This window comes from Dermochelys coriacea, chromosome 1 (assembly GCF_009764565.3).
Source record: "Dermochelys coriacea isolate rDerCor1 chromosome 1, rDerCor1.pri.v4, whole genome shotgun sequence".
Taxonomy (NCBI): Eukaryota; Metazoa; Chordata; order Testudines; family Dermochelyidae; genus Dermochelys; species Dermochelys coriacea.
Window position 1 is genome coordinate 9,386,323 of NC_050068.2, and position 17,812 is coordinate 9,404,134.

Consider the following 17,812-nt stretch of genomic DNA (forward strand, 5'->3'; position numbering starts at 1 on the left):
ATATCTGGCAACATTTTTACTCTAAGGGCTTGTGCCGCTGTGGTGTGTTAGCATAGACACTATCTACGCCCATGGGAGAGGTTCTCCAGTAGGCATAGATAATCCACCTCCCCAAGAGGCAGTAGCTAGGTCAACAGAATTAACTCTGTCTACATTGGGGGACAGGTCAGTGTAGCTATGTCCCTTAAAGTTGACCAACCCTGAATCTTTTTCAGGGATCTCTGACTGCTATAAAATTTTGGTCTGGGATTGGAACTTCTCAAAATCTGGTTAGCCATGTCTAATTTCTTGGCTCCAGGGGGCACTAGTACCCCTGAAACGGATCTTTAATGGCTCCCTGTGAAGCAGATTACTGTCACAGCAGTGAAAAAGGTCCACAGTAATTATCTTGCATGCACAGCAGTTTATTGAGAAGGAATTATACAAGCGGTAAAGGGTTACATTAAGCACATAATTCCTATGTTAAGCATTAAGAACTATACATTCCTCTTAGCGAGCCACTCTTTCACAAACATACACAAACATGCCGTGCGCTAGCTTCACACAGTCCCAGCTTGGTAAATAGAGAAGGTGGTTACTAATTCTATGGACTACTACTTCTCTCCAGGTCATGTCTCCTCAGCCCTCTGGTCTGTCTTGGATTCCCTCGGGGCAAGGCATTGGCTGCCTGGAAACCCCTCTGGTCACGTTCCTATTCGAGCCCATGGAGCAGAGTTTTGGCTACTCTGTCAAGCAGCTTCTTCAAGTGTCAATTAAGGAATCCCCAACAGTAATTTAATTTGCTTGATTTTTATACTTTCTCCTCAAAGGAGTCACATGTCTTAAAAGCGTACCCAGTGGGCATGAGGTTACTCATTTTTACCTAATTAAACACTTTAGGAGACTGCACAGTGGTGCCAACTGAACATTACCCCACATTCGCTCCCTGATGAATCATTCACTTCAGCCCCCTGCGTGATGTCCTTCTACAGGGTCAAGATGCTCCACTCAAGATGTTCTTGATGTGTTGTTTACTTTCAAGTGGACATATTTGCTGACGCATAAATCAGTACTGATCATACAAGCAGCATGGAGCCAGTACGTTTCACCTCTGGCATCTGCCTGATGCTAAGAGAAGGATTCTTCTCCCAGAATCCTCTTTAGCAGTTCAGTTATGTCAAGCCATGTTCTCACCATTCATTCAGTATGGCCACACCAATTTGGCACCATCCCAACACTCAAATACTGTACTTACATGATATTCCAAAAAATATACACACAAAGTGTATTTTGTAGTTGCAGAGTCTTACATTATTGATCTCTCATCACAGTTGTTGTTATTAAAGCTTCACTGAGAGGTGGAGTGAGACCACCAGGTTTTTGTTTGTTGTTTTTTTAAAGAAATGTTTATTAAATAAATTCTACTGTGATCAAATTTTCAGGTGTGCAGTGGATTACTTATAAAGGTTCAGTTCTTAGATCCATAAGACAAACAGGAACCAGAAATCGGCATACTCACTGAAAATTAAGATTTGCATGGCATGGATTTAACACCGCAGACTGGGAGTGCATGAAGTAAAGGAAAAAACTGACACACCCTATTTCAAATACACTGTATTGTGCAGGAAAGCTTTCAGCATCTCTGCACCATTACACTTTCCACTGAGAGTAACTTTAGCATTGGCTGAAAATGAATGTAGGGCTCAGGAAAGATACAGGGGATTAGTAAAACTATGTAGCATTCCATTATATTTCTGGGGTCCAAGTAAATCTTAACTCAGACTAGACACACAACTGAGAGATGCCTGGATGAAAACCAAACCCTTTGTACAACAGACCTCTTTCGGTAACAACCTTTATCAAGTTCATTTAGTGTAAGTTAGACAATACCTTTTACTCAACTAACCAAAAGCATAGAGGATGTTGCTACATAGAATCATGCTCTTCAGGCTACAGAAAACAAGCATGGTAGAAACAGACACAGGCATGAATTCAAACCAAATTCAATTCATACAAAAATAGAAGGGTCAGAAGAAAATAGTTAAAGTAAATCAAATACAGATGTAGACTGACATGCCTCATCTTGACAGCTGCCAGAATTACTATGACAGGCGGCTTTACTGAAACCCTTTAAGGGGTTGTTTTGATATAAAATAGCAGTTGCTCCTCAATGATTTTTAAGTTTTCCTTGTTTTATAAAACAGATGCTCCGGGACACTCTAGCATCCTTAAAGGCCCCAACAGAGCAACCTTCTTTCTGCTAAGGGCTTTGATTCAGCTATTTGAAGAGTCTGTGCTGTTCAGTCTGTTGTCTAAACATTGTTGGGGATAAGGGTTCAAAGGCAGTGCAAATATGACACCCCCACAAAGCAAATGAGCATGCTGCCCTCAGCACTCCCACACCCTACCTGGTCGCAGAGATCAAATCCCTGCACGGTATCAAGTGTTCCCTTCCCAATGGGGTTTGTGCTCCATTCTTATGAAAAGATATTCCCTCGATAAGTAGCTCTTTCTGTCCAGGTTTGCAGTTAGACCAAAGGTTTGGACTAATGGAGAAGCCACCTAGCATTCTATTACATAGTTATTTTAGCCATATTGTTAAGATTTGTTTCAAAACCTATGAGGTGTATAAATCCAATAATATTTATCTATAAAAGCACAAACTAGTAATAAAAATTCCTACCATTTTCACCTTGTAGGTATTCTCAATAAGCCCTCCAAACAAGATCTCAGAAAGCTAAATGATAAAAAAAAATATACACACACACACACTAAGAATATTCTTTGGAAACTGAAGGGAAATCCCATTTGGAAGACAAGAAGCATGACAAAAGGAATAAGACTGAATTGTTTGGTAAATGTAATCAATAGTAACATAAAAAGCCACTGGGAACTGTTAGCCTTGAACTAAAAAAACTAGAGCAAAATGTAACACACAGCACCACAGGAGCCAACAAAGGTGATTTCCTCTCTAAGCAACACCAAGTTTGAATATTGTTCCTGCCAACATATTTACATAGACATTGGCATTCAAGTCATTGTCCCATAATAGTTTGCTTTCACTGCTGCATTGAACTAGCTGAATTTTTTATTTTTTTTTAAAAGAAGGATCTAGTCTCAAATTGTTTTCTAAACCGGATTTGAGAGTTTAACTGGACAAAACAGATAATAAAGGTGCCTTAAACCCATTTTAACTAAACCTATTTTAAAATTAAATTCAGCTTGCATAGCACTTTTTTAGTTCAAATGAAGTTACTGGTCTTATCAGACAGACAAATATTTAATATTAAAAACAAAAAATGTTGTTACAAGAGCAGGTATTCCGAGAGTAAAAACAAAGAAAATAATTCAGCCATTGTTAGACTCTACGAAGTTTTACCCCTTCCAAAACAATTTTTCTACTGACATCAGGATCCATCGCAAATTTAATCAGATTATCTCCCCCAGGTCTGCAAATTGATGATTCTGGCCTACTACTCCACGTCCCTGAGTAAGCAATAGTGTTTTTAATATCTCATTTCAAGTGGACTCTGCTAAGGATGCTCAGAAAAATCTTCCAACATGCGGAAAGAGAAGCATTTTGCATCTTCAACAAGCTTGCTACCTGTCAGAGTGAAAAAGGCTGCAGACGTTTCTTCTCAACAGATCATCATTAATTTCAGCTCTGTTGTAAAGAGAAGAGCTCAGGGGAATGAATTAGCACACAAAATGGGGGGAGGGGGAGAGAGAGATCATACATGGGGCAGGAGGATCAGTGACAGGATACAACCTTGACCTGGATTTGAAGAAGGTATTACAAAAAGAAAGAGATGCATTACCTGAAAGTGTCCTCTCTGTAGGCAGATATTAAATCTTCTGTATCCGCTACACATCCAGATTTTGTCCAGGGAAGTTAGAACATTTGCAGAAAGCTTACTGCTCTAGACTGACATTCTGAAGCACTATTCCACCAAGACTAATGATCAAGAGGAGCAGACTTACTGTTTTCATTCTTCAATACAAAATTACTTTTTCTTACACTGTAGGTACTATGGAACTAATTTTTGAAGTGTTACTCTAGAATTGACAGTAGATGTATAGATTCCATCTACCTCCTAACACACATATCAGGTTTAAGTGCCCACTTACAAAAAACCCCCAAGCAGAGTCACATATTCCATGGCAAAATCACAGAACCCTGAGACATTCCAGGTTGGAAATTCTGTGACATCTTCAACTACATTAACAAATTAACATTTTACTGAATATCAAATTGAATAGTACAATCATAATATACCTTCAGTTGAATTCAGTTTTCTGTTACTCCATTTTTTAATTTTCAATGTGCTGTACAATTTGTACTGAAGACAAACAGATTGAGTATAAAAACCAGGGCAAAGCTGGAAGTTTTGGCAGCAGAGGAGACAGTTGGGACTTTTGGCACCTGAGAAAGTGAGTGATGCCAATATGATCAGCAGTGAAAGTTGCATTTTTAACAGCCATAATTAGGTTACAAAACAAAAAACACTCATTGAGATAACACAGGGGTTCTCAAACTAGGGCCATCACTTGTTCAGGGAAAGCCCCTGGCAGGCTGGGCCGGTTTGTTTACCTGCAGCATCCACAGATTTGGCCGATCATGCCTCCCACTGGCCACGGTTCAGCGCTCCAGGCCAATGGGGGCTGCAGAAAGGGCGGCCAGAACATCCCTCAGCCCGCACTGCTTCCAGCAGCCCCCGTTGGCCTGGAGCAGCAAACCGTGGCCAGTGGAAGGCGCGATCGGCTGAACCTGCGGACGCGGCAGGTAAACAAACCGGCCCGGCCTGCAAGGGCCTTTCCCTGAACAAGCGGCGGCCATAGTTTGAGAACCACCGAGATAACAGGACAGTTCACACCTCAGAACTATTCGGCCTAACTTTCTGCAGACATTCCATTAGATACACTGTTCGCATTTATATTTTCTTCCCATCAATAAGAACTAGAAGCTTTTTGTTTTTTAAAAAAGAAATACTCATTCTGGAACACAGTTCTACAATAAATTCCACCGCCACAGAATTGCAGAGTACACAAATCCATGGCCACCAGCCTATACAAAACTTAAAATTCCTGCTACGAAGGTAGAGCCAATTCCTGCAATTATTGCAGGTTAATGGATGTTTTATTAACTGTTTCAAATGGAAGCAGGATCAGCCCCTAAAAATCCAGTAGGACTGTAGTATGGAAAGTATTTTATAAATGTTCCTGAGCAACAGGGAATTTAGAATTTTCTGTGACACAACCAATTCATCTCTAACACATAGTTAGAAGCATTATTACCCTGACAGTACCACCTATACCACATCTTGATTTTTAAATTCTAATGTAGAAAAAAATCCAAAGACTTTTTTTATTCTTTATTAGTCATCTCAACTTACTAGCATGTGAACCTGCACAGTAATACAAGATCTAAAGTTAGGTTTTTAGCCTATTAAAGTTTTGTTTAAAACTGCTTATCTCATGAATGCAGAAATTACTGTTCTTTTTGCTTCCTCAGCGAATGAAAACTAAATGATTATGTGCATTTCCCAAAACCCATTGTTTGTGTCCCCATGGTCAGGATATATTAAAAAAGGAGTACTTGTGGCACCTTAGAGACTAACAAATTTATTTGAGCACTTCATCAGCTGTAGCTCACGAAAGCTTATGCTCAAATAAATTTGTTAGTCTCTAAGGTGCCACAAGTACTCCTTTTCTTTTTGTGAATACAGACTAACACGGCTGCTACTCTGAAACCTAACCCAGGAACCTATCCTTGCAACAAAGCCCATTGCCAACTCTGTCCACATATCTATTCAGGGGACCCCATCATAGGGCCTAATCACATCAGCCACACTATCAGAGGCTCGTTCACCTGCGCATCTACCAATGTGATCTATGCCATCATGTGCCAGCAATGCCCCTCTGCCATGTACATTGGTCAGACTGGACAGTTTCTACGTAAAAGAATAAATGGACACAAATCAGACGTCAAGAACTATAACATTCAAAAACCAGTCAGAAAATACTTCAATCTCTCCGGTCACTCGATTACAAACCTGAGGGTGGCTATCCTTCAACAAAAAAGCTTCAAAAACAGACTCCAACGAGAGACTGCTGAATTGGAATTAATTTGCAAACTGGATACAATTAACTTAGGCTTGAATAGAGGCTGGGAATGGATGAGTCATTACACAAAGTAAAACTATTTCCCCATGTTATTTCTCCCCCCTACCCCACCCCCCACTGTTCCTCAGATGTTCTTGTTAACTGCTGGAATAGCCTACCTTGCTTGTCACCATGAAAGGTTTTCCTCCTTTCCCCCCCCTGCTGCTGGTGATGGCTCATCTGAAGTGATCACTCTCCTTACAGTGTGTACGATAAAACCCATTGTTTCATGTTCTCTGTGTGTGTCTATAAATCTCCCCTCTGTATTTTCCACCAAATGCATCCGATGAAGTGAGCTGTAGCTCACGAAAGCTTATGCTCAAATAAATGTGTTAGTCCTTAAGGTGCCACAAGTACTCCTTTTCTTTTTGCGAATACAGACTAACACAGCTGCTACTCTGAAACATGGCCGGGATGACTCCCCAGTGATTCCCTTCCTGGTGTGCTGACAAAATTGTTTTCACATCCTCCTGTTGACACCATTTACAAAACAGAGCTGCCAATGCTTAATCTACATATGAATCAAGGCAGAAGAGTGAATCTATATCCATTTGTCTGGCAAAACCTGTTTGTCCGAAATGCAGATTTTAAAATTTTAGTATATATACTGTTGCGAATTATACCTGATCGGTCACGCACAGTTCAAGTTTTTAGGCTGAGGCACCAAAAACCAGGTCCAGATCTGCAGAGTTTCCAGTCTGTGTTTAATGTATTACGCTTGAACGTGGTGCCCCCCCCGCTAGTCAGGAGGGGACTCCGTATACAGTTTATGCAAAGCTTATATACCATCTGACATCGCGTGCTGCCCTCGTGCATCGGCACCCTTAACCAATGAATTCCATCCTCACCCCATCCTCAGCCACTCTCTGGTGAGTGCTTTCTCGTGTTCTGAGAATGTCAACAGCTTTATCATTAAAACAGAACATGCAGTTACACAACGTGCCTCGCATACCACAAAGACAGGAAGGACAAGCACGAAACGATTCCCCAAATGTGCTGCGGTCTGTGTTGCACAGACAGTGGCTGGCACCAAAAGGTGCCAGCTCTGCACATATTAGCTTTTCCCTCAACAATACACACAACTCAAATATCCCAGGTACATACATCTTGCAATCATTATGAGAATCAATATCACAATTTATTAGATGCCTCACTTTACCTTCTTTGGATAAATACTATGAGAGCAATATGTTGGGTGTAGTGAGTTTGTCAGACCTGCCAGGAGGTACTGTTACAGAACAGTGAATCACTTACCAGAGGGATTCTTTGGATCTCAGCAAAACCTAAACATTGCTGTATTGAGAACCTGGAAATGAAATTAACAAATGAAAGGGAAATTGATTTAATTGATTTTCACTGAAAGAGCTGAAGAAAATGAAAAATAAGTTGCATAAAGACTTAAATGCAACTAAGATATTTAAAATGTTTAGCTTTTTCTAGTATTTTCACCTGTTAGAAAGAATACTTCAGTTTTGATCCACTTAAACTGTGTATCCAAACTCCTAAATTTACTTCAAATTATTCTAGTCAGTTTGATACCTCCATCTCTTCCTTATTCCATTTAAGCTAAATTATTCTACTCTTTTTAATTTCTCCTTGTAGAAAAGATCTATAAAGATCTCGTGTATTTCTAAAAAAGAAAAGGACGACTTGTGACACCTTAGAGATTAACAAATTTATTTGAGCATAAGCTTTCGTGAGCTACAGATCACTTCATCGGATGCATTTGGTGGAAAATACAGAGGGGAGATTTATAGACACACACAGGTGCCACAAATACTCCTTTTCTTTTAGAGAAAATGAAACAATGGGTTTTATCATACACACTGTAAAGAGAGGTTTCAGAGTAGCAGCTGTAAGGAGAGTGATCACTTAAGATGAGGAGTACTTGTGGCACCTTAGAGACTAACAAATTTATTAGAGCATAAGCTTTCGTGAGCTACAGCTCAGTTCATCGGATGCATTTGGTGGTTAGTGGCTTCCACTAGCCATCACCTTCAGCCCCCAACTAAAACCTCTCCAACGCATCATCAAGGATCTACAACCTATCCTGAAGGATATTATTTTCTTTGTTGGGCCTGTCCTGTAGTAGGTGACTTCTGGCTCTGTCAATCTGTTTCTTCACTTCAGCAGGTGGGTACTGTAGTTGTAAGAGTGCATGATAGAGAACTTGTAGATGTTTGTCTCTGTCTGAGGGGTTGGAGCAAATGCGGTTATATCGTAGAACTTGGCTATAGACAATGGATCGTGCGGTGTGATCTGGATGAAAGCCAGAGGCATATAGGTAGGAACAGCGGTCAGTAGATTTCCAATATAGGGTGGTTTCCAATATAGGTTTGTGTGACCATCGCATATTAGCACCGTAGTGTCCAAGAAGTGGATCTCTTGTGTGGACTGGTCAAGGCTGAGGTTGATGGTGGGATGGAAATTGTTGAAATCATGGTGGAATTCCTCAAGGGCTTCTTTTCCATGGGTCCACATGATGAAGATGTCATCAATGTAGTGCAAGTAGAGTAGGGGCATTAGGGGACAAGAGCTGAGGAAGCGCTGTTCTAAGTCAGCCATAAAAATGTTGGCATACTGTGGGGCCATGCGGGTACCCATCGCAGTGCCGCTGATTTGAAGGTATACATTGTCTCCAAATGTGAAATAGTTATGGGTGAGGACAAAGTCACAAAGGTCAGCCACCAGGTTAGCCGTGACATTATCGGGGATACTGTTCCTGACGGCTTGTAGTCCATCTTTGTGTGGAATATTGGTGTAGAGGGCTTCTACATCCATAGCGGCTAGGATGGAGTTTTTAGGAAGATCACCGATGAATTGTAGTTTCCTCAGGAAGTCAGTGGTGTCTCGAAGATAGCTGGGAGTGCTGGTAACGTAGGGCCTGAGGAGGGAGTCTACATAGCCAGACAATCCTGCTGTCAGGGTGCCAATGCCTGAGATGATTGGGCGTCCAGGATTTCCAGGTTTATGGATCTTGGGTAGCAGATAGAATACCCCAGATCGGGATTCTAGGGGTGCGTCCGTGCGGATTTGTTCTTGTGCTTTTTCAGGGAGTTTCTTGAGCAAATGCTGTAGTTTCTTTTGGTAACCCTCAGTGGGATAAAAGGGTAATGGCTTGTAGAAAGTGGTGTTGGACAGCTGCCTAGTAGCCTCTTGCTCATATTCCGACCTATTCATGATGACGACAGCACCTCCTTTGTCAGCCTTTTTGATTATGATGTCAGAGTTGTTTCTGAGGCTGTGGATGGCATTGTGTTCTGCACGGCTGAGGTTATGGGGCAAGTGATGCTGCTTTACAGCCAAGCTCTACGATATAACCACATTTGCTCCAACCTCTCAGACAGAGACAAACACCTACAAGATCTCTATCATGCACTCTTACAACTACAATACCCACCTGCTGAAGTGAAGAAACAGATTGACAGAGCCAGAAGAGTACCCAGAACTCACCTACTACAGGACAGGCCCAACAAAGAAAATAACAGAACGCCACTAGATGCGTTCACCTTCAGCCCCCAACTAAAACCTCTCCAACGCATCAAGGATCTACAACCTATCCTGAAGGATGAGGCATCCCTCTCACAGATCTTGGGAGACAAGCCAGTCCTTGCTTACAGACAGCCCCCCAACCTGAAGCAAATACTCACCAGCAACCACACACCACACAACAGAACCACTAACCCAGGAACCTATCCTTGCAACAAAGCCCATTGCCAACTCTGTCCACATATCTATTCAGGGGACACCATCATAGGGCCTAATCACATCAGCCACACTATCAGAGGCTCATTCACCTGCGGATCTACCAATGTGATATATACCATCATGTGCCAGCAATGCCCCTCTGCCATGTACATTGGTCAAACTGGACAGTCTCTACGTAAAATAATAAATGGACACAAATCTGACGTCAAGAATTCTAACATTCAAAAACCAGTCGGAGAACACTTCAATCTCTCCGGTCACACGATTACAGACCTGAGAGTGGCTATCCTTCAACAAAAAAAAAAACTTCAAAAACAGACTCCAGCGAGAGACTGCTGAATTGGAATTAATTTGCAAACTGAATACAATTAACTTAGGCTTGAATAGAGACTGGGAGTGGATGAGTCATTACACAAAGTAAAACTATTTCCCTATGAAGAAAAGGAGTACTTGTGGCACCTTAGAGACTAACTAATGTTATTTCTCCACCCCACCCCCTACTGTTCCTCAGACGTTCTTGTTAACTGCTGGAAATGGCCCACCTTGCTTGTCACCATGAAAGGTTTTCCTCCTTCCCCCCCCTCCTGCTGGTGATGGCTCATCTTAAGTGATCACTCTCCTTACAGTGTGTATGATAAAACACATTGTTTCATGTTCTCTGTGTGTATATAAATCTCCCCACTGTATTTTCCACCGAATGCATCCGATGAAGTGAGTTGTAGCTCACAAAAGCTTACGCTCAAATAAATTTGTTAGTCGCTAAGGTGCCACAAGTACTCCTTTTCTTTTTGCGGATACAGACTAACACGGCTGCTACTCTGAAATCTGTACACTCCAGTGTGCAACAGAACATAGTAATGCACTTTTCAAGCCTCTCCACAACTCTGGCTCTAACATAGCACCAAGGATTCTTCATTAATAAATACTAACAGTGTAGCAGTTTTTAATTTTCTGAAGATTGGTTGCCAATACATCTTGGGTTCAGTTTTAATAAACAAATACAAAAAGTACTGCCTTACCTTACAGCCTCTTATTTAATTGAGCTGCTAATTCCCTATGGCCTCATTTGCATTTGGAGATACTTTCGCTGTCCCCAAAATCCACCTGCAGTGAGTTATGGCTAGGATTTTCACTTTTGTCCTTCAACTTTATAATAAGCTCCCTTTGGCCACTGAAGTGCACATGGAGTGATTTCAGAATATTTCTTCTCTTTTGCTTCTGACAATCAGTTGTGCTCAATTTGTCATTGTTGCTTGGAGAAGCTTGCTTTAAAGGTTTGTAAGGAGAAAGATTTTATATTACTTACACTTTAGAAGACAATTTCAGCCTTTAGAAGACAATTTCATCAATGCACCTATTTCAGTTTTATCTTTAAATGCAACTTTACAACAACAATATGAAAACCAGAGTACAGATGCACTGCAGCATCTTTTCAAAGTGAAACAGCTCATCTGTCAATCTTTCGTGTATACACAGCCTCCACTACCAGTCCACATCAAGGATCATAGCCACCAACCAAGACCCAATTCTGCAATAAGCTCTGTGCAAGGGCACCACTGTGCTGGCAGAGCCCCACTGAAGTCAACGGGACTCCTCAAAGAGGTCTGCACATCCAGAATTATTGCGGTACCACAAGTCAAACAAGTTTTCTCCATTTGCTGTTCAGATAGAAGCTTTGCAGTCTTCTGCTGCTTGACGCCAGTATAATAATCCCTCTTCTCAGGCACAGAATGACATCCATATTCCCATTATGAAGACTCTCCACTTACCCACCCCCAGAACTTAATATCACATATAGCCAACATTGATAAAGTTAGGACTCCTCCACTGAGCATGCTCAAGTAATCAGACATCCATTAGAGCAGGGGTGGGCAAACTTTTTGGCCCGAGGGCCACATCTGGGTATGGAAATTATATGGCAGGCCATGAATGAGCGGCTGGTGGTGCGGGTTCTGGGGTGGGGCTGGGGATGAGGTTGCAGGAGGGCTGGGACTGAGGGGTTTGGAGGGCGGGAGAGGGATCAGGGCTGGGGCAGGGGCGCAGGAGGGGATCAAGGGTGCAGGCTCCGGGCAGCGCTTACCTCAAGCTGCTCCCAGATACAGCAGCACGTCCTTCCTCCAGCTCCTATGCGGAGGCACAGCCAGGCGGCTCTCACACTGCCCAGTCCACTGGCACTGCCCCTGCAGCTCCCATTGGCTGTGGTTGCTGGCCAATGGGAGCTGTGAGGCCAGTGTGTGGAGCCCCCGGCTGCCCCTACATGTAGAAAGGACATGCCGCTGTCTCCGGGAACCACACAGAGCCCCGGCATGCACGGAGCAGGGCAAGCCCCCAACCCCACTACCCAGCTGGCGCGGGGCAGGCCCCAGACCCCGCTCCCCAGCTTGAGCTTGATGGCTGGATTAAAATATCTGAAGGGCCGGATGCAGCCCTCAGGACGTAGTTTGACCACCTCTGCATTAGAGGGTGTAGGCTTTGCAGGAGCTAACTAGCAACAAACCTGCAGCTGGCCAATAGAAGTGTAAGCATTTATTTTTAAATGCTGATTGAGAATTTACCTCCCAGACAGATACCCTCTCATTATGCACATTACTACGTCTTTCCAGACAGAGATATAAATCCCTCCCTTTAGGCCCACGTTTTTTTATTTAGTTGCTCAAACCTGAACTAGATGTACTGTTGCCCTGGAAAATTCCTCAGGTGCGAAGCCAGTATTTGATCCTCCAGGTTCATATTAAATGCCTTTTGCATTGCTCTCCACAACAGGTTTTCAGACACTATGGTGGCAGGGGCCTTATAAAAGGATATCAGATCTTCAGTGAAAGAATCTTATTTTCATACTACTCGAGAAGCGTATTCTGGCACTATATAAAGTCACCTAATGAAAATAGGCAGCCCACCTACTCACAACTGAGGTTGGGACCCTATAGTGAGCTCCATGTGGGAGATGTTCTGCTCAAAAAAATCCTGTTCTGGGACCCCTTTTTGAGAAGTCTGTACATACCCAAACTCAATTTTAGGAGATTAAAGGGAAAATAAAAAGAATTCAGAAATTAAAAATGGGAACAAGGAGAGGGGGGAAAATGTCCATAGCAGAATAGGCTAGTGTTTTATTTGGTCAAGCATGTGGTCTACAGATGAGGAGGAGTGAAGACAAAACAAAAAAACAAAACAGGATGCTGTTGTATCTTGTAAACTTGAAAGAGCCAATTTCTCAGCAGTAGAAAAATGAGACAGGGATCAACAAAAAAAACTGATAAAGAGGAAATTGAGAAAAAGTAAATGAGCAGAAAAGGAAACACATGGAAAAACATGATGGAAACAGAATTTAGATTAGTGAAAGTTTCCTTTGTACAAATGCCTATGTGTTACGTTATCTTTGGAACCCATCCTACAGCTCTTAATCTGAGAGGAAAAAGGAAAAGACGATATTAGCAAGCTAATGCTATTTAGCCTGGAGTCAAATGGTTGCCTATTGTTCCTCTTGGTCACAGCAGATTCATGGCTAAGGTGGGTGTTTGTTAGCCACAGGCAGTTGCAGGTACAATAAAAAGCCTAAAATGATAAACAGTCCAAAAGGCTGAGGGTTGTGTATTAATTAGGGCTCCAAGAAACTGGTTTTAAAATGGAGACAGCAAGTATCTGTTTACCATGACAATGCTATGGGATAACAGCTTCACAGAAGTAAATTAATCACGTATGTGCAAGCATGTTTTGCTTTGTCTTTGGCCAAAGGAAAGCAATCATAATCAAGGAGTTTAAAATCACAACAAACCACAAATATATAAGATTCTGGTTAATTAAAAAAATCTAATTCATTATATTCATTTTGATAAAGATGTCATACTACATGCTTTTTGCTTTTGCAGCTCTTATTTTTCCATTAAAATTTAGTATTTAAGAAACCTGTTTTTAATGTTCTTCTATCTGGCATCATTTCAGGAGAGAAGAACCAAAAATCCTTCACATTTTACCTTCATGCTTTGTTCAAATGAATTCATTCAATGAGATGTTTGCTGAATAAGGCCTGATGTTTGGATTTTAAGATGTTGCACTTTGGGCTGCAGTTGTATAAGAATTCTGGAAATCAGGCACTAGCAGAAAGTGTAAACAAAAGTGATTTTGACACTTTATTTCCACTGTCTAAAATTAAAAGTGTAAACTTCGTAAATTAGATGTTTTAAAAATTCATTATTAATCTAAGGTGTTTAGTAACACAGGTCAGGAAGCTTTTTAAAAAGCAAACAAAACATTTTTAACCTGACAATGTATCTAGGAATTACTTTATGGAAGTTCTATGCCCTGTGTTATACAGGAGGTCAGATTAGATGATCACAATTGTCCCTTTTGGTTTTAGAATCGAATCTTTATATGAAAAATTATTAGCCAGATAATCCACAACACTGGATTCTGACTACATCTTAGAATTAAATGTTAGTGTTTTGTGAAAACTGGGATAATTGTGCAGCCCTTTTGGTGCCTCGTTCTATTTTTAAAATGGCATGCTGAACTCCAATCTTTATGTTTAATGTTGAAGAAATGACATAAGTCTATGTTTACACATTAGTTTTCTCAATTCAGAAAGTCAAGACAAATAAGAAGTTACAACGGCATCACATAATGCAGTGTAAATATACTTTAGGAACATGGATAATTATATTGTTTTTAAACTCCTTTAATGACAATACAGATATTCTTCACTTCTGATATTCTTCACTTCTTGTCCCAAGCAGCTGTGAATGTGCTATTAAGCCGTTGCTAGGTTTCAGGTGACTGCATTCAGTACTAGCCAAAATATTCTCTTTACAAAGAGTTCTTACTATCAGTGAAATTTGTAAGAGCTTTGATATCCCAAAACGGCCAAATCCTGCAAAAGCTTCTCTCATGTAAGTAATTTTGGCTTCAGCGGGAGACAAGTCTTTGCAAGATCAAGCCTAACAATGGAACTCTCATATCAAAACAAATTAATGTTATCACAAACAGTGAATACTCAATGCTTCAGATGAAAGCATTCGTACACTGTAAGGCATCTAATTATGTGATACCATTGGATACTCTGGCCCATTAACCTCAGCTGGTGGTGAGCTTGTGCCATGAAGTATTATAGCCTTTATTTTTTTTCTTTACAACACAATATTCTACAGTAGTGTATTCCTCTGGTTAGTTACACATTGCATTAAAAATATGTTTGCCGTTTAAAATTTTTGCCTTTTTCATACTGAATGCCCCCCTCAGAACCGGTCAATCACCACAAACAGTTTCTTATGTTGCCCTTCTACATTAGGGCTCAATTAATTCTATCTGGGATTTAACTGAAAAGAGAAACCACTGAAGTGTTCGCTTCTCCACATAACGCAATGCATTCAGTAATTTATCACAGGTTTCAGAGTAGCAGCCGTGTTAGTCTGTATTCGCAAAAAGAAAAGGAGTACTTGTGGCACCTTAGAGACTAACAAATTTATTAGAGCATAAGCTTTCGTGAGCTACAGCTCACTTTGAAGTGAGCTGTAGCTCACGAAAGCTTATGCTCTAATAAATTTGTTAGTCTCTAAGGTGCCACAAGTACTCCTATGCTTTTCTTTTGTAGTAATTTATCAGTCAATCAATGCATCTTCCCCTTAATATCTTCTTATAGGCTGCATTATGGGCTAAACAGATTACAACACAACATAGTGTTTACTCCCATCTGTGATTTCAGGACCTTCACATGCCACATTCCTCCTTCCATATATTTTTCAAATGACTTCTCTCACCCTGACCCCTTGTTGCATGAGAGCTCAGCTCACCATCAACTGAGCAGCCAGACAACCTCACAGAAGGAGCATCAGTTACTGGGCAAGGGAGAGAGGGAGAACTGGAATGAGATGTCATGAGACCAGATCTGACACTTATTGGTAAAAAAACAAGAGAGATGAGGAAGAGAAACATAACCAAGGGAAAAGCCAACTAATGCCAAATTAGTATGTCCTCAGAGGGAACAAAGACATCCCCCCACCCCACCCCCACACACATACTGTGGTCACATTTGTTTGTTTTTTAAATGTCTTCAGACAGCAGTGTCCAGGGCTGACTAATATACCCTTTTTAAGGAACAGCAAAGTGCACCTTAGTGGGATAAAATCTGCACGGGGTGGGGGGATGTAACCCTCCATCGGAGAGCTATCTGACAACACTGCCTGATGCCCTTTTGCGCAATCCAGTGGCTCCCGGAGGCAGACACGCTGTCGAGAGCGCCCAAGAACTCTGCTCCTGCAGGCTGTGATGCTTGGGTCTAAGCCGGGATGGCGGGGTTTAGGGCGGGGCTGCTCGGTGGGGTCGGTGGCTTTTGATTTACAGGGGTCAGGCGAGACACTGTATTTTCCACCGAATGCATCCGATGAAGTGAGCTGTAGCTCAGGAAAGCTTGTGCTCAAATAAATTTGTTAGTCTCTAAGGTGCCACAAGTCCCCCTTTTCTTTTTGCGAATACAGACTAACACGGCTGCTACCCTGAAGCCTTCTGGCATGAAACCCACCCCCCAGCAGCTCCCAGGCCCCCCGCGCGCGCGCGCGCCCCCCAGCAGCTCCCAGGCCCCCCGCGCGCGCGCGCGCCCCCCAGCAGCTCCCAGGCCCCCCGCGCGCGCGCGCGCCCCCCAGCAGCTCCCAGGCCCCCCGCGCGCGCGCGCGCCCCCCAGCAGCTCCCAGGCCCCCCGCGCGCGCGCGCGCCCCCCAGCAGCTCCCAGGCCCCCCGCGCGCGCGCGCGCGCCCCCCAGCAGCTCCCAGGCCCCCCCCGCGCGCGCGCGCGCCCCCCAGCAGCTCCCAGGCGCGCAGACACCACGGCTCAGCCCCGGCCGCGCCCGGGCAGGGCACACGCAGACACACACGCACACCCCTCAGGGGGCTGCCCGGCTGCCACCCGGAGGCCGGCGGGGCGGGTACCCACCTTGTCCCAGCTGAGCCACCGCCCGACCGCCTCGTCCAGCTGCGCGTCCCCGGTGCTGGGGGCGATGAGCCGGTTGGAGTTGACATCCCCGTCCCCCATGGCTGCGGCTCGCACGAGCGGCGGACGCTGGGGACTCACCTGCCGGCGCCCAGCACGGCCAAGGGCATCGCCGGGGGGGGGGGGGAGTCGCGGCTCGGTGCCTCAGCCGGGGACAAGGCGGCGATGGCGCGGGGCTGTGCGGGCGCGGGGACAGACCCCACCCAGTGCAGCCACCGGCCCTCAAGCGCCTCCGACTAACGGTCCCTCCGCTGCGCCCGCCGCGAGCCGGGAACCGCCGCCGCCACCAGCCGCCGCCGCCCCGCCCCCAACAGGCGCCGCCGCCGCCGCGTTCCAGGCCACGCCCACCCCGAGGCAACGACACCGCCCCGGCACGCGCGCTCCTGGCCCCGCCCGCCTCCGACTCCAGCTCGCGCGGCCGCGTGCCCGTCCCTGTGCTGCCCCTCTCGCGATGCCCCACGGGAAATGTAGTTCTCCCTCGCTCCCTCCGTGGGCCGAGATGTGGGAGGAGCATAGGGAGAGTAAGGGACTCCAGTTCCCGGCAGTGCCTGCTCGCGCTCGCGCTCGCTCTCTCCCGGGGTTGGGCGCTGCCAGTGTGGAGGCGGCGAGGGCTGAGCCCGTGTGGGTGCCCACCACGTGTTCCGCTCTCGGACAGAGACCATCCGAGTGCAGCTGCTGAGCACTAGCTAAGAGTTTAGGACAGGAAGTGTAGGTCACAGAGCAGCTGAGTGGGCTCAGCGCTTGGCAGGCAGGATTCCAAGAGCCCAGCTGGGGAACTCGCCCTCAGGGTATGTTGTGAAAGCCAAAAGAATAACCAGGTTTCAGAGTAGCAGCCGTGTTAGTCTGTATCCGCAAAAAGAAAAGGAGGACTTGTGGCACCTTAGAGACTAACAAATTTATCTGAGCATAAGCTTTCGTGAGCTACAGCTCACTTCATCGGATGCGTTCAGTGGAAAATACAGTGGGGAGATTTATATACACAGAGAAC

At 44.1% G+C, this 17,812-nt stretch overlaps 1 protein-coding gene across 3 annotated transcripts in view; it reads right to left on the reverse strand.

The window, feature by feature from the left end:
• The window catches only part of PGM2L1 (phosphoglucomutase 2 like 1), a 94,210-nt gene extending 77,082 nt beyond the window's left edge, over positions 1-17,128 (reverse strand). The window contains exons 1-2 of one of the 3 annotated variants that reach the window (XM_038403971.2): positions 16,768-17,127; positions 7,396-7,447 (exon numbers count right to left, since the gene is read on the reverse strand). In XM_038403971.2, the coding sequence (XP_038259899.1) occupies positions 7,396-7,447; positions 16,768-16,853 (138 nt within the window). In that variant the 5' untranslated portion in view covers positions 16,854-17,127. Of the gene's footprint in view, positions 1-7,395; positions 7,448-16,767 lie in introns of all 3 variants that reach the window. The other 2 variants (XM_038403982.2, XM_038404007.2) reach the window with 2 other exon arrangements.
• Between the last annotated feature and the right edge of the window lie 684 nt (positions 17,129-17,812).